Raw genomic sequence first — 22,912 nt, 5'->3', positions numbered from 1 at the left:
GTGTTTAAGCTGGGCCTGAAAGAAAGGTCCAAGTTGCCTTTCCTTGCTGACAAGGATTTGATGAGGAGCCCAGTTGGATCAGAGCAAACTGGGTCCCTTCCCTTTAGACCACTTTTACCAGTTTTTCATTTCCACAATTATCAACCAGCTGGTTCCAGAACATTAATGAACCAGGCCTGCAGATAGCAGGCATTACCTCCTGATGATTTCAGCAAGTGATTATTCAGAGATATATTGCATGTATGTATGGAACTTGCATAAACCTATCAGAACTAACAGCCACTGATAGACTTGTCCTATTAAAGAACTTTTTCCAAAAGGCATTGGTACAGGTAGTCCTCAACTTACGACCACAACAGGGACCAGAAAATTTGTTGTTAAGCTGTGTGGTCATTAAGCGAGGCATCACGTGACCGCTCCCGATTTTACAGCATTTTTTGTGGCAGTCATTAAGCAAATCACTGCGATGGTTAAGTGAATCACGCGGTTCCCCAACAATTTTGCTTGTTGGAAGGCAGCTGGGAAAGTCACAAATGGCAATCATGTGGCTCTGGGATGCTGCAACCATCATAAATACATACTGGTTGCTAAGCGCCCACATTTTGATCACATTACTGCGGGGTGCTGCAACAGTCATAAGTGCCAGGGCTGGTCATAAGTCACTTTTTTCCAGCACCGCTGTAACTTCAAACATTCGGTAAATGAATGGCCATAAGTTGAGGACTACCTATACACCTAAGAAGTGTGTGTGTGTGTGTGTGCATGTGAGGGAAAGAAAGGGAGAGAGAGAGAGAATTCAAGAGGATGGCTTTGATGGTAGCACACCTTTGGCTGCCATCTTGACCCACCTCCCTCTCTACGGGTGCCAATGGTAACACATCTAGGACGCAGAAGATGAAAGGATTTTTTCCTACCTGGTAAGAATGCTGTCTTGTAAAGATAAGCAGTGGGGAGAGGCACATTGTTTTACACCAAGAACACCTTCAGTACCTACTTTCAAAGGGCTTCTGGGAACCATGTCCCATCTAAAGTGGATGCAGCCAGGACAAAGCTAAATCTAATTCAGGTTAAAGATACTGAATATGAATGCTTGTCATTCATTCATTCGTTCATTCAAGAGATTTATACGGCCACCTAACTCATTCATGGTGACATTTAATAATGTTGGCCTTCTAACACATGAAAAATGTCAACGTGAGGGCTGCCTTTGATTCCAAAGCCTCAGGAACTGTACTCTTTATTAGAGCTAGAAGCCTGAACTCAAGATTCAATGTGAATGGGACTACTTACGTGAGTGCCACTGCACATCACCATTCTGGGGTACGTAGGAAAGATCTGCTGTATAGGACAGGGTCTTGGTAAGTTATTGTCCAACTTGCACAAAGCATCTTCACCTGACCCAAAGGGGAACTGCTCCACAGGCACATACTTATACAGGAAGCAACTAGAAAGGATGGAAAATAACTTTTTTTCCCCTAGTGTCCAAATACCAGTTAAATGAGAGAAAAAAACCCAGTACAGGCAGAATTATCTTCAAGTGCAGTTATCAACATTTTCTTTAGTTTGCTAATACAGATATGCATGAAATCCTTCGTCAAGGGTTCACATTTTCCCACTTTCAGGACAATTCCTTTTATCGGAAAAGCAGGGGTTATCCCCCTTCATCTCGAGATAAAATATGTATTTTTTCAGCAAGTTTTTTTGACACTGAGAACATTGCTCTGGGGGAATCATCCGATGAAGAATGCATGTCAGCAGTGGGCAGGCCAAAATCAACAGTGGACATGGCCAGAGTATTACATGGGCATAGCCCTGTTTTGTTTCTCATTTTTTCCCTCTATTCCTTTTTCTGTCTTTTCTCTCTGACACCACTGTTATCTCTCTTGCTCTTCCTAACACTCTTTCTCTGTCTCTCTCCCGTTGGCAAGCCATCACTGCATGTAGAGAGATGAAGCAATCCGACAGCATTTACGAAAGTGGGTCAAGGGGCTGACATTTCCCATCGCTGATCAAGAGAAAAAGGGGAACATTTCACATGTCCTTTCAAGTTCATACAGTACCAGGAGCAAATAAAGGATGGGACAGATAAGATAGGATTCAAACTGGTTCTTCCTCTTCCCTAAACTTAAAGGGCTACTTGGGAAAAAAAAATGAGTATTTTATAGGCCCAAAGTAAAAAGCAATACTCATCCAATATTAACACTGAACTTCTAAACAGAGTTAACTTCCTGCAGCTCATCTGCTCACAGGATTTAAAAAGTCTGTGTGTAGGACTTCAGTCCTTATGAGTACTATTTCAATCCTGGCCAAATTCCTAGACAAATAAAATCTGTAGAAATATTTTGAAGAGAAAATTGCCTAAAACAGACAGAGCACTTAGCTGACCTTGGCTTATCTCAGAAAGCTCATCTGTCAGACCTGATTTTACTTCAATTTTACTTTTTCAATTGCTATTATTTTACTTGGACCTCCAGGAAATCCCATGGCTTCAGGCTAGACTGAGAAACTGAAAAAACACGAGAAGAAGACAATGGCAAACCAATTCCACATGGTTGCCAAGAACACTATGTTGGAATGTCCATGAAAATACTACCCACTGTATTTGACTTGAAAGGGACTTTCCCTTTCCTTTCATCTTATGTTATTATGATCTTCCTAACAAGTGTCTACTTGCCAATCAAACCTGCACTTCTGTTCTAAACTGACTATTTTTAATGTTACAAGATAATTCCTTGTAACGTTAATATTTTAATGTTACATTACAAATAAAGAAGATATAATTACTAGGGGAGAGACCAATCACCTTTCACTTTCTGGCATTCCAACAAGACTGGACATTCGTGCATTACTCTCCAGTTGCATAGACTGATGTTCTTTTTTTTTTTTTAAATAAAGCAAGCAATGGATGGCTCAGCTAACCCAACAGAAGACTGCCCATTTCCTCTCATCCCAAGTGAGCTCTAAGTCAAATGTAGAACAAACTTATGATAAAAATGAAAATGGAAGGCTTACTTTTGACCCACATGTTCAGGAGCTGGGCTATAGGTACAAGGATCTGATACTTTGACTTGCAATATAGGAGCTTCATAATATGAGCTGGGCAGCAGGACTAGATAATCCTAGAAGGAAGAATGGAAATATGAGACCCAGATTCCTTTTGCCTCCATCCTGACTATGGGGGGGAAAGGAGGACCAGTCTTACCAGGAGGACATCTTCAGCTTCAATGATCAGAGTCCAGACATGAGGACTCAGCACAAATGGTTCTCCAAAGCTGTGGTGAGGAACACTGACAAATGTTGGCTCTTTTGTTGGCCCAAATACAATCTGCTTAGTCTGTTCAGTACCTGCAATTGGGAAAAGATATATATTTGACTTTAGTTGGATCTGAATGCATGCAAGATTTTTGCCTTGGGCTGGAAAACGGAGGGCCGGCTCCAATGCTACTCTATGTGGTGGTTAACAGCTATACCATATTCCATAGGCATAGTGGTCTGGATGCATTAATCCTGCACCCACCTTCAGGTTTCCATCAATAGATCATAGTGCCAGCTTTTAAAACCTGAGTGGTAGCTCATCTAGCTTAACAGAAGCGACAATCTCATACCAAACATCAGTGTGTTCTGAACAGATTCTCTTGTCAGACCAGCTTCTGGGTCTCTTCATTCACTAATAGCAATGCTGCTTACAGTGAAGAACCTCTACTCAAAAGACATCAGATTGACTCAATGAAATACCACCAATGAGCCTGGGAGAGCTTTTTGGATCAGCATGCTTTCTCCATGCCACACATACATGGAGCTACTGGATGGAATCTTCCCCTGAACTAGGGAGGGGCTTGTCTGAGATGTTTTCTCAAGTTGGTTTCTTGGCCCAGGTTCAAGCCCCACTTATCTGACTGTTGCCTTGGTAGTGGCTCTTTCTCCTGTCCTTCAAGGGCCGTCCTTATTCCCTCTACAGACAAATCATGAATTCCTGCCTCCAAGGTATGGAGGCCCAAGGCATGGAGGTTGACTCACTCAGCACCAACGTGGGGGGGGGGGGCAGGGGATCTCCATGACCAGCTCTGAGACCAGGTACAGGAGCAAAGGGATATATCCTGGTGGACTGTATGGTGGCCAGCACACCAATATGATCCCCAGCTTGTCCATATGCTCCAAACTAACACATAGACATTTCAACCTGTTATCTCCAGAAGAATTATCCTGGTCAGTTATAAAGGTCTCATAACAGATCAGTGCCACCCCTCTTATCTGGTCTTGGCCCTGAGGCTGGTGCATGACTCAAAACCTGGCATGGCAAATTTCAGATAGGGTGATATTGCCCCATTTACCTGACCAGTTCTGGTGTTTGTTCACCTATCAAGTCATGGATGAATGAGGATTAATATTTATTACAGATAAATCTGCCATTGACCAGCAGCACTTTGAGGTCAGGAGCATGAAAAATAACTCCTCTCTGCTGAGGCCAAAGGCTTTGCACTGATATCTGATTGATGGTCAAAATATTGTCCATTCAGCAAAGCCATATCCTGGTTGTTAGTCAGATGACAAGACCCATCCTTCTCTGAAACCATCCTATTTCCTATACAAGAGGCAGGTGGTATGGTGAAAGGTCCTGATTCGATGTTCACAACCTCCACAGGATCTCACTCCCTCACTTCTCCTGGCTTTGCCCACCATCCCGATTGCCTGTCTACTTGATGCTCCACAAGCCATCAGTCAACTGACAAAGGCAGTCAGTCATGCTGATCATCTCCTCTCTAATGATAGCCATGCTGCTGCTTCCTCCCACAGCTTCTACTGCCACTGCTAAGTCCACATCTTCACCAGCACAGCCTGTCCAACAGGAACAAGGACAGACCAACAAGGATCTGGCTGCCTTGCAGCTAGATTTTAGTATTTTGTCTTTGACCTGGTCATATTTATTCTATTCCCACAATTCCAACCATTCTTTCCAGATGTAAACCCAGTATTCCATAACCTTCCAATCTGTCTGAAACTTCCCAGGTCCAATCCTATCAGTCCTTAGTTCATTAATCATCCCATTTACTTTCTTTCTTTCTAGAAAGAGCCTCGTGTGGCGCAGAGTGGTAGGCAGCAACACTGCAACCGAAACTCTCTCCGTGACCCGTGTTCAATCCCAGTGGAAGCTGGATTCTCGGGTGGCCGGCTCAGGTCAACTCAGCATTTCCATCCTTCCGAGGTCGGTAAAATGAGTACCCAGCTTGCTTGCTGGGGAAGGTGACGACTGGGGAAGGCAACGGCATACTACCCCGCTCTACGGTCTGCCAAGAAAACATCGCGAAAGCAGCGTCCCCCCAAAGGGTCAGACATGACTCGGTGCTTGCACAGGGGACCTCTCACCTTTCACATCACTTTCTCCTCTGGCCAGAGAAGCAGTAACACACCCCTTAATCTAATGCTCATTCTAATATTTCTTGATACAAAGTAAATTGCTGTCTGAGCTGCCACACTGAAAGAAATAAGTAAATAAAAAGGCTAGTACAAATGTAAGTGGGTGTGTAAACTTTGTAAGAAACTTCAATAGGCAACATCTTTGCCATCATGTAGTCAACGAGTCTGGGATGAAATAGCACTAGGTAACTCAATAGATAGAAATATAGCTATTTAGCTATATCAGTCTGAACCAAATAATTGATAAAATATTCATAAATATGTTTTCCTTCTGTACAGCATTTTACTGTTTTTTAACAATGGCTGCTTAGAAGAAGGATTTCCAACTATCGGGCCCTAAAATATTTTTTTCAACACCTGTACCAACACAGATGTTCATGAGGAGGCGGGTATAAAGTGGTGTTACACAGATTAGGACACCACCACATAAATTATGTGAATTGCCTACTGACATCACCGATGCAAACATTAAGTGTCATTTGCACCATGATGTCACACTGCCATGATGTCAGCTTGACAGCCTCATGACTTCAATTGGATGCCTAGGCATACCAGCTGATTTACCTTCTAAATCAATCAGACTGTAGAACTGCTTTGAAAGACAGATAACCCGAAACAGAAGGGCCTCATCCATAACAACCTTTATGAAACTGGACTCTGCTGATACAAAGGCTGGCCCTCAGAAAGGATATGCTGTCTTTTTTCTGTATCAGCATTTTAAATTGAGCTGATGGAAACAAAGGAATAAATAGATTCTTTTTATAAATGTATTCTTTTTATTAAGAACTTTGATTATAATAGTAAAATCTAATACGGACTAAAGAAAGGAGAATAGAAAGAAGGAGTAAAAAAAGCAAGGAAAAAGAAAAAAGAGAGGGAGAAAAGTAAGAATATAATAAAGAGAAAAGAAATATATAAAGAAGTCACTTCCAACCTTTCTCATAAGTATAATCAAATTTAGTAACCCCTCTAATGTTACAAATATTTATCTCATCATCCCATAGCCCATCTCTTATCTATAAACAAATCCATAAAACATCAACTTTTCAATCCTGGTGTCAGCAAAAAGTCCATAAAGGGTTGCCAGAAGTAACAACCTATCTTGTTTTAACCTAGATCAAATAAACCAACTTTATATTCCTTCCTTTTACTTCTAACAGTCTTAATCTTTAGTTCATTCAAATAAGAGTTCTTCAAGGCTTTAACAAGCCTCTTTTGTAAATCCAATAGGAAAAATTTATCCAGGTCACTCTCTTGGTTTGTCATTTGCATTTCCCTTTTAAATTTTAAAACCTCAGCTAGTTTCTTTCGTAGATCCAGTGAAACATCCTTTTCTAAGTCATTCTCTTGGCCTGTTAGTTGTAAATCCACTTTCGATACCATCTCTATCTTGTCAGATGAAATATGTTTTACATCTGTCATTTCTTCAAAAACATCCTTTGGACATAGTCTATCCATAGAGGAAGACATCATCACTGACATTGTTGATATTGTGGCTACTATTTTTGATTCCATTCTTCAAAAGTCTCCTTCAGTATTTTTATTGTTATAATGTTTTGCATCATTTTGTAGGTTTGTATATCTTTCCTCTATCTAAAATCTTTAGTCCCCTCTAGTGTCCAGTTTTTGAAATGATGACATTGCTTATCTTTGTTATGTCTTGTAAAATCCAAAACAGGATCTATTTCCCAGAAGAAGCTGTTTGTTCTGTATAATTAATTCTAAAATCTTATTGTAAAAGTTCCAATAGTCCAGTTTTATCTGGACCCTTAGTCCATCTATAACTTTCTAACATCAAAATCTTACTTAGCTTTTTGCTGTTTATTTCAGATTCTTTATATTCTTAAGCTTATGATTAAAATTTTCTTTCGTTCAGGATTGAAGGCAAACTCACCCGGTGTTTTCGAACTTGTCTTTCTGAAGATCTCTAATAGCTTAAAAGTAGTTAATGAGCAATTTCTGAAACTGGTTAGAAAGTGAGGTTTGCAAACTTAGTGTCATTTAAAAGACTCTGCCACAATTGGGAGCAAGATGGCTAATCTCTTCATCTCCCAGGGCTCAAGCCCATGGAAAACCACTGTCCTGCGGTCTCCTCAGAAGGACCAGCCATCTGGAGCACATGTGGGTGATCGCCTGTCCTCTCCTTAACTGTAGAGGTTCCAAGGGACCAGTCTACTCCCTGGTTCCTTGGTCTTTGCCATAGTCATCTGCTACACTATTGCAGAGCCATCTTCAGTTTGCCATACTTCCCCCGAAGCGAGGAATAAACACATTCTATGCCCAATGAATATCGGTGTATTTTCCTGCATTCTACTTAGATGTAATGTGGAGGCAGAAAAGGATTTCTTTTTGATTCTTCTTCAAACCCAGTGCATGGGTTAAAAGGATCCTTACTTTATCTTTGAAATGCAATTCATAGTCCTGTCAATTCAGAGCAAATTAAATGCTTGCATTTCCTAGAATATAGTCCACAACCTAAAAAATGGTATTTTCCTCATTATTTGAAGGGTAGTATTTTCATGGCATCTTCTGCCACACAGAAATAAAGAATGGATTCAACTGTGCATATAATGAAAACTTGCAGAAATAAATACAAGTGCTCTGCTGATCAGTAGAAGCTGCCTATCTTCAGGTAAACTTTTAGTGAAAATCTTAATTGGTCTGCAGAGGGCATAAATGCAGCAAGGACTGCTTTTTTAAAAAATAATCCTTGCTGAGCTGATAGTAACCCACAATCCTGACATGTTTACTCAAAGAACCCACGGATTCCAATCACACCTACTCCTTGGTGAAAGCAAACAGGATTTCAGTCTCAAGTGTTCCTGAGAAGATGAAAAGCAGAACAAAACTCAACAAATTCTCCAGGGAACGGCAAGGAGGAGGAATGGGCAGAAATCTGGATCCTTACCTCGTTTCCGTGGCTGAGAAGCTGTGATTTTGCCAAATGCTGTGGCATCTCCTGAATTAATGTATCTCAAGATGACATGAAAGAGATAGAGCTCTCCTTCTCGTACGTGGACCGTGACTTTGACTTTGTTCTGCAAAAGGCAAGAAGCACACCAGCCACACATCACTGCAAGGCCGTTCTGAGCCTGCTGCCTGCTTTCTACCTGTCTGCCTTTCTAGCTTCCCGCCCCTTCGCAATTGCCCCTTGCTCTCAGCGGGAGTTGCTCAAAGAGATCAAAATCTACGGTTCGGAGGGGAAGGGAGGAGGAGGAAATGCCGTTTTGCAGAAGAACAAAATCTGGCTCCTTAATGGGTAGAGGTTGGAAGATGTTAGTCCAGAAGTGAAAAACACACTTACAGTTGCCATAAATATTAAACTTTCTTTCCTCAAGGACTGAGACCCTCCCTTCCACATTTGCAGGCCCCTGGTGGATGTAGCAGAAGACGAGGCGGAAGAGGTCAGGGGAGTTCACACTGAGGGTCACCACCACCTTGGGCTGGTGGGAGAGAAAGGGGAGAGAAGCAGAGCACACCTTAAACGACCTCCACCATCACCTGCCACCAGCCACCAGCTTAAGCACAGCACTCCCAGAATCCTACTCCCCAAAGCAGCATGCCAAAGCAGCGAAAGAGTTAAGACAGACCCATTCTGCTCTTAGGGAACGGTGAAAGCTCTGAAATGTTCACTACCTAGCACACTTCACCTAGGACATCTGCCCAGCCCTGCCAAGAAAACACGTTCACGGGCAAGACCCAAACAGAGAGGAAAGGAGAATGGAGAGAAGCTGAAAGACGATGACTTCTTAAATGAAGCACAGAGAACCAAACTAAAAAGGACACACGGTGGCCATGAATCTCAACGGCTTTTAAGGGGGTGCAAGACAAAGAGGTAGTTTATTCTCTTCATGGCTTTGTAACAGGACTTTGAGGCTCATGGACCTATGCCCTCAAAGATAAGCTACTGAAGAGCACTGGTGGAGGAAGGCTTCAGGCCCTGGTGGCTTCAGGCTCTGCTCCTGGGCTTTCCAAAGGCATTTGATGGCCACTTTAGGAAAGAGAACTCAAATGAGCTTTTGGTAGGATCCTCTAGGGCAGTGTTTCTCAAGCTTGGCCACTTTAAGGTGGGTGGACTTCAACTCCCAGAATTCCCCAGCCATGGCTGGCTGGGGAATTCTGGGAGTTGAAGTCCACCCACCTTAAAATGGCCAAGCTTGAGAAACACTGCTCTAGAGTTTTTCTTAGGTGTTCACAAAGCCTGCTAAAAAAACTGAAAGCACAGAGTCCTCTTAAATCAGTGAACTCTCCAGCATTATTACTATTTCTGAGAATGTGCTTAGAAAATAACCCACTGTGGCTCAGCAATTTGTTTAGAACTGTGCCCATCTGCCCGGATAAAGGCAATAGAAAATGCTCTTGAATGTGGGGAAAGGGGTTCAGGTAGGACTGCCATATCTGGGCTGGGCCGGACAGCAGCAAAGAGGTTTAGAAAACTCCTTGTTGCCCTCCATTGATTGCTCAGCTGAGATACGGGACCCCTAGGTTGGGGGGACTTTTCAGCATTTTTCCTTGAGCGTTTTATGATTTGTGATATGCCCATGGTAACAACGTGATGAATGGGAAAGCTACTCCATGGCATCCATTTTGTCAGAGCACCTATCAAATACTCCCAGAATTCCAAATCTTCCCACCAGCCCCAAAGGGTTGCATGCCTCTGTCATAAACCTTCTACATCAGGGTTTCTCAACCAGGGTTCCGTGGCACCTGAGGGTTCCGCGAGAGGTCACTAGGGGTTCCCTGGGAGATCATGATTTATTTTAAAAATTATTTCAAATGTGGGCAACTCCACATTAAAGAGGCAAGTTTCATTCTTTATTTTTAGTTTAAGAACACTGCTAATGCATCTATACAGGCCTACCCAAGAAACGAATATAATAATTTTGTAACTTCTGGCCTACATTTGAGCCTGAATGTGCAGGGGTTCCCCGAGGCCTGACAAATATTTCAAGGGTTCCTCCAGGGTCAAAAGGTTGAGAAAGGCCGTTCTAGAGCTATGATGCTTCAGTGAGCTGTGGAATAATTATCTCTCTTAAAATCGTAATATAAGTCGCTCTATTTTGAAAATGATTGTCACATAAATGTTTCCAGCAAATTCACATCTATAATAAGAAAGGATGGGCCCAAAATTCTGTGCAATTTGCATCTCCTGGAAAATGCACATGAAAATATGGTACAACCAATTGGTTGGTATTCAGAATCCATGCACATTAGCTAATCTACATGAAAAAGAATATCTATTAGATGGGGGTCCTCAGTTTAAGCTCTATTCCCAGGATTGCAAAATAAAGTATCTTCTTATCTCTTAGAAGGTTAGATATTTCTAAAGCAAGAAACAGAAAGACTCAGCCTTTTAAAGCTCCTTTAAAGTTTTAGAACAATAATTACATTGTGGAATAAGACCTTTTGTCAATCCCTTGCTCTTAAACATCAACAGTGGGAATTATGGCAAACATGTCTCATGGAAGTGAATAAGGCGAGAAAGTTGAAAGTCTGAAGCAGAGAAAACCTTTATTCTAAGAAACCTCTCTAATGAACAAAACTTGAAAGTAAAATGGCCAGCGAGCTACATAAATTGCACAAGTGCACACACACTCTACAACCTCTGCAGGCTTCAGAAGGGAAACGCATCTCCAGAAAGCAAATTCAACAGATGTTACTCTCTCAATGCCTAGTTATTCAACCTTACAAAAAAAACATTCAAGCATGCAAAATGCCAGCAATCTTCAGCAGATGAAAAAGCAAACCAAAGCTGCATGCTGCATAGGAAAAGTGGGGGGTTTCCTTTCCTTTGCGGATCAGGGAGATGTTATACACACAAAATAGGGAAAGAGGATATGGGGTGAGTGGCCCCTTAGGAGACCTGTTTGGGTTGTCTTACTAAAAAAAAACCCCTGTTGATTCCTGACACAGTTCCTGCCTAGCCGCTCTCTTCTAAGTGAATATACCCAGCTGTCCTTTTCCTAACTCTAAGGAATATCTTGGTCCAAGTAGGCGTCCGCAGTAAGCTATCTACTTTGGGCTTTGCCTCATGCTTTTGGAAAACCCCTTGGAGATTTTCAAAGCCAAATCAAATATCTTAAGTTTCCAGCAGGCAAAGCACTTCCATATAATTGAGAGCCATGAAAATCCTATATAAATCGTACTTTGCTTTCATTGGCAGCACATACGGTGTAGAGATGTTTATTCATTTATTTATTATTCACATTTCTATCACCAGCAGACAATAGAGTGAGCTCTAACTGCACTTAATGATCAGCACATGACTTTTGCCCTTTTGGCTATACAGAAATGCTTTGCATATTTGAAAATGCCAGTGTTGGAAACTGTCCTTCATACCCACCCAAGGAAGATGTGGGGGCCTTAAGCATACCTGGATGGGAGACATTTGTGTATATCCTCTCCAGCTGAAATTCTCAAATTCCAATGGACTGTAGCCAAAGCGAACTGGCCTGCCATCCAGTGTGGTTCCCTCTTCCAGCTCATATTTCAGGTGGTGAAGGTCCGGAATATAATAGCCTTTTGCAGGTCTGCAGATAAACAATAGGAATACACTAAAGGACATAGTTTCTTTCTGCATCATAAAAGTAGGCAAATGCTGTAGGTTTAGTATTAGTTCAGTAATTGACATTTGCCCAAGAATACCTCCAAATCTATCTGCATTCTTATCAAGAAAACATATTTTGCCCAGAAGAATTAAAATACTATGGATTTTTGTTTGGGACAACGATGGCTGCTTTTTAACCAAGGGCATCAAAACTTGTAACAAGCAGTAAACTGGCGGAATCAGGGTTAAAGTGAGGAAGTAAGTGACAATGAGTAGCACTTACATAATGTGAAGTTTTGCCCAGAAAGATACGATGTGCCCATAAGCGCCCATATGGTGTGATCCTGAGGCATCTGTTTCAGTGGTGCAAAGGAAACCACCACAGCTTATCTCTTACTTACCATGTAAGAACAGACTGTGGCTATGGGACCACTGTTGCATGGGGGTAGGAAAAGGATGACAGATGTGTCGAGACATCATCATACAAATGACATAACTTGCATACCTGCATCAGACATTCTGATGCAAGTAGTTAATCACAACCTTTGCACAGTGAGATGGTGATGCAAGTTTCATTGTTTTGACATATGATACAGACGCTGCCATTGGTGCCCATTCATTTACCTGGGAGTAAATCAAGGACAGTCAATGTCATGTTTACTGTTTCAATGTGCACTGTGCATCGTAACGTTTCACATGCCATGGCGCTGACACGTGTTTCTGTTTGGGAGGGAGCTGCTGTGAAACCTTGTGCCAAGCTCTGTATCTATGTTCATTTCAATGGAATGTGTTTGGGTTATGTTCTCTGTTCAAGGACTTTTCCCGCAGACCATCAGAGACCGTTAGGAGCACCTGGGATTGTGAGCTTGGGAAGATTCTACGGGGGGAGGGATCTCGTTTGCACCGAGGGTTTTTAGGTTGCATTTGGCGCGCTTTCATCATTCTCAGCTTTCTCTGTGATCCTGCCTACTATTCCTTAATAAATCAGATATCTTTGAATTTCTGCTCATGAGTCTGATGGTGTTTTATAATAGGCAACCATTACATAAAGCTGAGAATCCCCAAAGTTGTACCATTAGCTCCTACCAAGATCAGTTTCTTGCAAGGAAAAATAGTTGACGATGGCTGAGTCCAAGCTCACGACTGGGGGACTTGAGGAGACGGCTAGCTTGATGCCCGAGTCGATGCTCAAGAGTGGAGAACTGAACCTCACCCCAGAACCTTCAGACTCCCAGGATGGATCGAGTTCCAATTCTGAGGTGGAGGAATCTAATGATGGGGAAGAGCCAGAGCAACCGGCCCCCAGCGAATTGCTCGCAGAGTTGATCACCTTGGATGAAGTAGGGGAACCCCAGCCAGGGACGTCGGGGGCGTCCTGGAAGTATCGGTTCCCACTAACCCCAGACAAAGAATCTACTACGGTGTCAACTGAGAGAAAGCCAAACACGCAAGGGAGGAGGGACTCTCAAATCCCTGAAAGACTAAGAGTGATGGAGGCCAAAATAGAATCGATAGAGTACATGCTAAGAAACCTGTCTCTGTCACTGGAGGGGCAGGGGAGGCGCGGAGGAGATCCCAGCTTCCCGCAACCATCCATCCTCCCATCTGGGCCGCCGGCGGAGCGGGGCCAGAGACGGCTCCGGGATGAATCTCCACCCCGCAGGGCTCGATCACCAGTGCCCACCCCCGAAGAGGGAAAGCTACTGTAACCTGGGGCCCAACCACTCAAGTGGCTGCCGATTCCACTCCAACCGGAGTGGGGGTGAGAGACTTTTCTGTCAAGTTTGATGGGGATCCAACGAAGTTATCTTTCTTTTTAACTAACGCTAAAAGTTATATGAGGCAGTTTGGAGCATACTTCCCTTCCGAAGAGGCTAAAATAACTGCCATTGCTACCAAGTTGAAGGGTCGAGTGGCTGACTGGTATGTTCAATTAAGTGATGCTGACTCCCCTGCACTTGATTATTTTGATGATTTCATGTGGGCATTAAAGCTGCATTTTGAGGATCCTCTGGCCAAGGCACGAGCTAAGAAGGTGCTGAAGGGTCTTACCCAGGATCAAATATCCGTAGCTGATTACGCCCTAGAGTTTAAGGCTCTAGCTGGGAAAATCCCTGACTGGTCTCAGTCAACCCTAATAGAACGGTTTAAAGAGGGACTCAACCGGGACGTCCTACAGTGGGCGTTGTGTAGAGACGACCCAGAGTCATTGTACGACTGGATCTGTCTGGCAGGCAAGGCTGAGCACGCTCAGCATACCTTCATGCAAACTAGAAAATCTGAAAAACCACCCACCACCACGAGGGGACCCCGAAGTGCTATGACTGCTGCCCGGCCAAGCTATAGAGCTTGGGATGAGGAGAGAGATCGGCACTACACGAGGGGTCAGTGTCTCCGAAGTGGAAAGGAGGGCCACCGAGCAGCTGATTGCCCAAAAGCCAAAGCTGGAGATCGAGCGGGGAAGCCGCCAGCCAAATCACCCCCCGCCTCGCGGCAGATGACAGCAGCCAAGGGGACAGCCGATGCTGAGGAAGTAATCTACTTCTCGGGAGAGGCTGAAGACGACTCTAAGGAGCCGGCGGGAAACGCCAGCCACCTGCCATGAAGAGCGCCTGCGGGCAGGTGGAGGAGATGGGTGCGAAGATGCTATGGTGAGTGCTGACTGTCCCACTTTAGCAGTAAAAGTGAAATTGGGTTCCTGCACAAAAACTACAGAGGTATGGGCTTTAGTTGACTCTGAGTGTTCCAGGTGTTTAATTCACCCTGGTCTGGTTGCTGCTTTGGACCTGCCTAGCTTCCCCCTCCAGCATCCTTTGATCTTCACACAGTTGGATGGTTCAACGGCGGGGGGGGGGGCAACCCATTTCACTGGAACTGTCGCAATGCAAATGGGCAGCCACCGTGAGACTTTGAAATTCATTGTAGCACCTGTTGGCAATCCCTTGGTAATTCTGGGGATCCCCTGGTTGACCTATCGAAGCCCCTATATAAACTGGGAGCACAGAACTGTGACTTTTAAAGATGGTTTTTACCAAGCTCCTACAGCGGAGAGAGTTGCACGTGTGGGTGTTGGAAGGGCAGCGATCACCACGCCGCGCCCTAACTTGCCACATTTAGAAGGCTTGCCTGATCAATACCAAGACTTTGCAGACATATTTGGGGAGATGGAAGCAGATCAGCTACCCCCCCCCCCCGGAAAACTGACTATGCAATAGAGTTGGTCCCCAATGCTCAATTGCCCAAGCCTAAAATTTATCCGATGACTCAGAAGGAGCTTGAGACATTATGGAACTTCATTGACAAAAATCTGTCAAGGGGATTTATTGAACCTGCTACTTCCCCAGTTGGGGTCCCTGTGTCATTCCGGGAAAAGAAAGATGGCACGCTTCGACTCTGTACAGACTATCGAGGGTTAAATTCCATCTCTATTGTCAACAAGTACCCTCTGTCCCTCATGAAGGACATGTTAGCTTATTTGTCAAAGGGCAAGATTTTCTCCAAGCTCAATCTTCGCAAAGCCTATTTCCGCATTCGCATAAGAGCTGGGGATGAGTGGAAAACTGCTTTTAATTGCCCACTAGGATCGTTTCAGTACAAAGTCCTCCCTTTTGGGTTAGCAGGGGCACCTGGAGTCTTCATGCAGTTGATTAATGAAATTTTACATGATCATTTGTTTAAAGGGGTCCTGGTTTACTTAGATGATGTTCTCATTTACACTGAAACTGAGGAGGAACACGAACGCCTCCTCAAACAGGTGTTACGCAAACTTAGAGATGCCAAACTCTATGCCAAACTTTCCAAATGTGACTTCCACAAGACCCAACTTGACTATCTGGGCTATCGGGTGTCTGACAAGGGTATTGAGATGGACCCTGAAAAAATTCAGTCGATTCTAAGTTGGGAACGTCCCCGCACCCGGAGGCAATTGCAAAGTTTCCTCGGGTTCAGTAATGATTATCACCAGTTTATCCAGGGGTTCGCTGAAATTGCCTTGCCCCTCACTGATTTACTCCGTACCAAGGGCTTGGGGGAGACAGGCAAAGTAAAACACCCTGGGGCCATGCTGAATTGGACGCCTGAATGCCAGGCAGCATTTGAAAAGTTGAAAACCCTTTTCACTGCTGAGCCTATTCTACAGCACCCTGATCCTGAACGCCCCTTTGTGGTCCAAGTTGATGCTTCTGACTCCTCAGTTGGAGCTATTTTGTTACAGAGGGATTCTGAAAATCACTTAAAACCCTGCGCTTATCTGTCCAGGAAATTTTCTGAAACCGAACGCCGTTGGCACGTTTGGGAAAAAGAGGCGTTTGCTGTAAAAGCAGCTTTGGAAACCTGGCATCACCTCCTTGAAAACGCTAAATACCCTTTCAAGGTTTGGACTGATCACAGGAATTTGTAAGCCCTCCGCACCCCCCAGCGTCTCAGCCCTAAACAAATTCGCTGGGCTCAGTTTTTCAGTCACTTTAACTTCCAGTTAAAATTTATCCCGGGAAAGAAAAACTTTCTGGCCGATGCTTTGTCATGTTTACCGCAGGACCTTGACCAAGTAGCAGATGTGGTTGGGACTGTTCTCACTGAACCACAACTGGGCTTGGTTGCTGTCACTCGGAGCCAGACCGGTGCACAGGCAACCCCACCCCCAGCCCAGTCTGGGAAGCGGAAAGTGCAAATTCCTTGTCAGTTACAGAAGGACTTTCTCCAGGCACTGAAATCTGACACTTGGTTGCTAGCTAATAGAGACAATATTTCTTTTGAAAATGGTCTGGCGTGGAACACCGCCTTTATGTGCCTGAAACTTTAAGAGCTGATGTTTTGCAGCGTTCCCATGATGATAAACTTGCTGGACACTTTGGTTTTGTCAAAACCTTGCATTTGGTTTGTCATCAATTTTGGTGGCCAACCTTAAGACGTGATGTAAAAGACCATGTTGCTTCCTGTCCTGTTTGTGCCATGTCAAAACGAAAGGGGGGGAAACCACAGGGGCTTCTACAGCCAGTGGCCAGCCCGTCCTGTCGACAAGCTTTCTATGGATTTTATTGTGGATCTTCCTCCCAGTCAGAAGAAAACTGTAATTTGGGTTGTAAAAGATCTTTTCTCCAAGCAAGCGCATTTCATTCCATGTGCATCCATCCCGTCAGCCCCACAATTGGCGCGCCTATTTCTCCTCCATATCTACCGCCTCCACGGTAGCCCCTCCCATTTGGTGAGTGACCGCGGGACTTCCCAGTTTTGGAAATCATTTTTAAAATTGATTGGCACCCAACAAGCACTATCCACATCATCCCATCCTCAGACTGACGGTTCTACTGAGATTTTGAACTCCACTTTTGAACAGTTTCTAAGAGCATACATTAACTACAATCAGGACGATTGGGTGGACTTAGTGCCTTCTGCTGAAGTTGCTTATAACAATGCTGTGCATCAAAGTACTGGACAAACCCCTTTTCGCGTGGTTTCCAGTCACAACTTTGTTCCCATCCCTGAACTGCCACAGCCCCCTTCCCAAACATGTTCTACATCTGACTGGGCTGTTAAGCTGTCTAATTCCTGGCCAGTCATTCAGAAAGCTTTGGCTGACGCCCAAGCTGCTTACAAGCCTCAAGCTGATAAGCATCGCTCTTTACAACACGACTTCAAAGTTGGGGATCAGGTGTATCTATCTACTAAATTTATCAAATCACCTCAACCCTCTAAAAAACTTGCTCCCAAATTCATTGGTCCTTTTCCTATTGTTGGTCTTGTCAATCCAGTTACTGTTAAATTGGAACTGCCTCACAATTTGAAATGCTTGCACCCTGTTTTCCATTGCAGCTTGCTTAAGCCTGTGCACCACTCACCAAGTTGGCACCCTCAACCTCCTCCTCCTGCTCTGATCATGATTGATGGCCAACAGCACTTTGAAGTCAAGGACATCGTTGATTCTTGCAAGCTTCGAGGCACCCTTCAGTATCTGGTCCGATGGAAACACTTCCCCCATCCTGAATGGGTGTCTGCCCACCATGTTAATGCTCCTGATTTAGTTTGCCGTTTCCACCTTGCTTACCCTTTGAAGCCTGCTGCTTAATGTCTTCTTTATTTTGGGGGGGCAGTATGTCATGTTCACTGTTTCAATGTAGTTTATGCATCGTAACGTTTCACATGCCATGGCGCTGACGCGCGTTTCTGTTTGGGAAGAAGCTGCTGTGAAACCTTGTACCAAGCTCTGTATCTGTGTTCATTACAATGGAATGTGTTTGGGTTATGTTCTCTGTTCAAGGACTTTTCCCACAGACCATCAGAAACCGTTAGGAGCACCTGGGATTGTGAACTTGAGAAGATTCTATGGGGGGAGGGATTTCATTTGCACCGAGGGTTTTTAGTTTGAATTTGGCATGCTTTCATCATTCTCAGCTTTCTCTGTGATCCTGCATACTATTCTTTAATAAATCAGATATCTTTGAATTCCTGCTTATGAGTCTGACAGTGTTTTAGAATAGGCAACCATTACAGTCAATCAATGATGCCCTCAGCCAAGGAAGGAAGCCTGCTACTCTCTAAGTAGCTTGTTCTGAGCTCCCTTTTCAGTCAGAAATGTAATAGAAGAGGTCCCTCCTGAATCTAGGTAGCTTCACAGTATAAACCCACAATCTCACTCTGGGGAGTGGAAGGATACAGAAGTACATTTCTTTAACTGTTCTCTGGAGAGTGTTCATAATTTATATCCCCCTTTATTCAGTTTTCCCCCTGCCCAAACTTAAAAGCCATGTGCATTATAACAAAAGTAAAGGTGAAAGTTTCCCATGACATTAAGTCCAGCCATGTCCAACTCTAGGGGGCAGTGCTCATCTCCGTTTCAAAGCCGAAGAGCCGGTGTTTGTCCATAGACACTTCTGTGGTCTTGTGGCAGGCATGACTAAACGGAACGCCGATACCTGCCCGCCGAAGCAGTACCTATTAATCTACTCACATTTGCATGTTTTCAAACTGCTAGGTTGGCAGGAACGGGGACTAGCAACGGGAGCTCACCCGTCACGCGGATTCGAACCGCCGACCTTCCGATAGGCAAGCTCAGCGGTTTAACCCGCAGCACAAAATGCAGTATTGAAGACCTTTTCATTCTGCCTCTTGTCCTCAGGACTATTTCCCTAGTGGCTCATTCACACTCTCTATCCCACAAAGAAACAGTAATGGACTTGATGCTCAAGAATTAGAGATCTAACAGCCCAGTATGTCCTACAATAGATCGACTGCAAAGCAACTTACTCAGAGCATGCAGGTCCTTTGGTGTTCTGTCTGCACTGACAGGATCCCGTCTTATCCTCACACAAAGGACCAACTGATCCTCCGATGTCACAGTGGCATCCTGCAAGAAGACATACATGCTGACCTTCCATAGTTGCCATTTGGAAACCTATTTTTATTCCATTATATCAATTTTCATGTTGACTTCCAGCCTAGCTCGGAGTTGTTTCTACGATTTCCCCATTCTAAACTATACCGGATGCTATGTTTGTTATTGCTCACTGGCTTATAAATAAAGTTTTCCACCTCTGCTTGTAGAATAGCCACTTCTACCCTCCAAGGATAGAGCCTTAGATGTCTAATCACCATCAGCAGCAGCAAGCATATTTTGCCCTTACAGTGCTTGGGATGTTTATGTTTGCACTACAGAAGAAGGACAACAAGTCACACTGGCATTATGCACAGCCAACTTCAGCAATTAGTTCTTCTGTGATGTATATCATAGGCTGTACACTCCATGCTCTTAATACAGTGTTCTATGGTTTGCTGAACTCTACTTTTGTTCATCTGAGATTTAGAGTGAACTACCTGGACAGGCATACACAGAGACTTTACATCTGTCCTTCTCAAAACCTGAGGAAATCAAGCTCAAGCTTTTATCCAGAGAAAACTGAGACTCTAATATTCTCACTTTTAACATTGGATCACATACCCATCCCACAGGATCAAGGCTCAGAAAAGAGTAACAAGGATGGCCAGAGAATAGGAACCAGGCCTAGTTAGTTGGTAATTGCAAAGGCACACTGAATGAATTGGGAACGTTCACCTTAGATTTTTTTTTTTAATCATATGGCATAGCAGTTCGGTGTTCATGCTGCTTTTTTCTTGCTGGGAAATCCTTGTGAGGTCCAGCAGCCAGATGTGTAGGCTATTTAGCCGTGACAAGTCACGTTGCCTGGTGCACCACGAGGAGGCTAGTCTACATTGCACCGAGTTGTGCTGAGAGAGCGCGACTGGCCCAAGGTCACCCAGCCAGCTTTTGTGCCTAAGGCGGGACTAGAACTCTCATACCACGCCTGACTGGCTCTTGGGCTGAGAGAGAGAGGGACTGGCCCAAGGTCACCCAGCTGGCTTTCATTGCTAAACTAGAACTCACAGACTCCTGGTTTCTAGCCCAGCACCTTAACCAGTTGGCTCTCACCTTCGATATGATAGCACACTTGATATGGTATGATATGATAGAGGACAGATATTGTTCTTCTGATGTGGCATTATTTCAAGTATTTGAAGTGTGCTATCACCTTAGTTATGATAACACACTTCAAATACTTGAAATAATGCCACATCAGAACAGTATCTGGCCTCTATCATTCCAGAATGCAGGGCATGGAATAATGGATTCAAATTACAGGAAGGAAATTTCAATTGAATGAAGAAAGAACTTCCTAAAGAGCAATTAGGTAATGAAACCAATTACCCAGAGAAATGGTGGGCCCCTCTCTGCTGGACGTATTGAGATAGAAGCTAGATAGTAAACTGTCAGGGATGCTCAAATTTAGATTCTGTATCAAGTAGTCAGTTTGATTAGGTGGTCTAAATGCCCCCTTCCAACTCTAGGATTCTATGATTCTCCTCAATTCTGGCAAATGAAAGTACAGCTCATTGTCTTCTCCCAATTACTAATTTAAGAACATTTATAAAAGGTAGAAAATGATGTACCTTCACAGCCAAAGTAATTACCACTCTCCAGATTGAAGTATCCTTCTTTGCAAGTAGAACACATCCGGCCACAAATGTTCGGCTTGCAGAAACAGTGTCCGTCACCCTAAGAGACAGATTGATTGACTGATTGATTGACTACATATGGACTACGGGAATGAGAAAGAAGCCACAACTGACAAGCTACAACAAAATCAATTTAATTGCTGAAACTATTCTAGCCCCACTGCTGACAGAATTATCTGAAAAACATAGTAATATTTATTCAACCTTTATAAATCAGAAAACTGAATGAAGACCATTTGATGTGACTGATTGATCAATCAATATTTATTACCATCTATGACATCAGATTTTTTCATACAAGCAGCGTATGTTTAAAGATGAAAGAATACAAGGCAAAATGAGAGAAGAAATCTATTCATAGTACCAATATAGTACCAATTTTACCAATATTAGTACCAATATTATAGTACCAATACATCGGTAGTTGTCATGCGCTGCCTGCCTCTGAATAACGCTCAGACACTGGTTCGTGGATCAGGCTCTGATTTATTCAAGGTGCGGTACAGCTAGAAAGAAAAAAGCTGAGAGTGGCAGGAGCGCGCCGGTGCGGGGTTCAAATACCCCGCGCCGGTCAGCGCCCCCTCACTCGCGGTCACGTCACCCCCCTTTGTCCAATACGTTGCCCTGCCGGTGGGTGAGGGGTGCCGGGATCGCCCATCGTTCGGTTCTCCATTCCTCTGCTGATTGCTATCTCTGGGCGATCTCCGTGGTATTGGCGCTGATGGCTTGGGTGTGCTCCGTGATCTGCTTAGTATTGTTTGTTGTCCGTTTAGTCGTTGGTGTTAATGGTTGCTTATCTTGCGCCCCTTCACCTATCTCCTTGCCCTTGTCATGTGTGCCCTTGCGCTGATGACTTTAGCTCAAGGGCACTCATGACATACTGCCCCCTTTCCGAATAGTGCTCCCCCCCGGTTTTCTGGGTTTTTTCCATGGAGCTGCAAAAGCGCCACTTTTTTTTTTTTTTTTTTTTTTTTTTTTTTGAAGTTCCCGCCGGAGCGGTTGTCGCCCCTCCCTTTGCTCTTCCCCCTACCACGTGCCTTCCCAAGGAGTGTCCCTTTTGCGCATGCTCGGGTCCTGTCCTGGCGTGCGCATGCTCCAGCCACACCCCGTTTGTTTGGCTCAGTTCGGTGCGGAGAGAGGCGTGGCTGGTCGGGTGCGTCTCAGCCCCAGGTAGGGTTCTTCTTTTCCCTTTTTTAAAGTGCGTTGCCTTTGTTGTGTCTCGTGGGCGTTGCCCCCGGGTTGCTTTGCTTGCCACTCCCTTGCGGCCGGGGGGGGCGGGGGGAGGGCGCCGGCGGCCGTTTGTCCCCACCCCGTGGCCCCAGGGCGGGGGGAGTGAGTCCCGGGGGGGGGAGGTCCACCCAAGTCGCGGGCTTGGGGAGGGCCCTTTCCCTTGGGGCACGGGAGGCGGGGGGGGGCCTGCGGGGCGGTTTTTTGGCTTGCTGACCTTGGTTGCGGTTTGTCGGGGTATGCCCGGTGAAATGCTGTGGTCAGGTCGGGCGCGTTAACGTTGTGCGCCGCCACCCATTCCGGGTGGGGGAAGTGTTTCCACCTGACCAGGTAGTGTAGAGTTCCTCGTTGCGTGCGGGAGTCGATAATGTCCCTTATCTCGAAGTGGTGTTGCCCGTCGATCATCACCGGTGCGGGCTGCGGCGTGCTTGGGTGCCATCGGGAGGTTGTTGCCGGTTTCAGGAGGCTGGTGTGGAACACCGGGTGGAGTCTCCGGAGGTTGTGTGGCAGGTCCAGGCGTATTGCTACCGGGTTCACTTTTTGCGTGACTCGGAACGGGCCGATGTACTTAGGCCCCAGTTTTTTCGAGGGTTGGGTTGACTTTAGGAACTTGGTAGATAGGTAGGCCATATCCCCCGGTTGAAACGTTGGTTGTTGGCGCCGGTGTTTGTCGGCCTGCTCTTTGTAGGCTGCCTGTGCGTCCTGCAGCGCCGCCGT

At 44.7% G+C, this 22,912-nt stretch overlaps 1 protein-coding gene across 1 annotated transcript in view; it reads right to left on the bottom strand.

The window, feature by feature from the left end:
• The window catches only part of LAMA5 (laminin subunit alpha 5), a 225,010-nt gene that overhangs the window by 72,548 nt on the left and 129,550 nt on the right, over nt 1-22,912 (bottom strand). Inside the window, exons 20-26 of the mRNA XM_063298768.1 lie at nt 20,903-21,008; nt 19,205-19,304; nt 11,789-11,945; nt 8,324-8,453; nt 3,203-3,345; nt 3,013-3,119; nt 1,291-1,444 (exon numbers count right to left, since the gene is read on the bottom strand). Coding sequence (XP_063154838.1) covers nt 1,291-1,444; nt 3,013-3,119; nt 3,203-3,345; nt 8,324-8,453; nt 11,789-11,945; nt 19,205-19,304; nt 20,903-21,008 — 897 coding nt within the window. The remainder of the gene's footprint in view (nt 1-1,290; nt 1,445-3,012; nt 3,120-3,202; nt 3,346-8,323; nt 8,454-11,788; nt 11,946-19,204; nt 19,305-20,902; nt 21,009-22,912) is intronic.

This window comes from Candoia aspera, chromosome 3, assembly GCF_035149785.1.
Source record: "Candoia aspera isolate rCanAsp1 chromosome 3, rCanAsp1.hap2, whole genome shotgun sequence".
Lineage (NCBI taxonomy): Eukaryota > Metazoa > Chordata > Lepidosauria > Squamata > Boidae > Candoia > Candoia aspera.
This window is presented reverse-complemented; position numbering and strand designations above follow the sequence as displayed.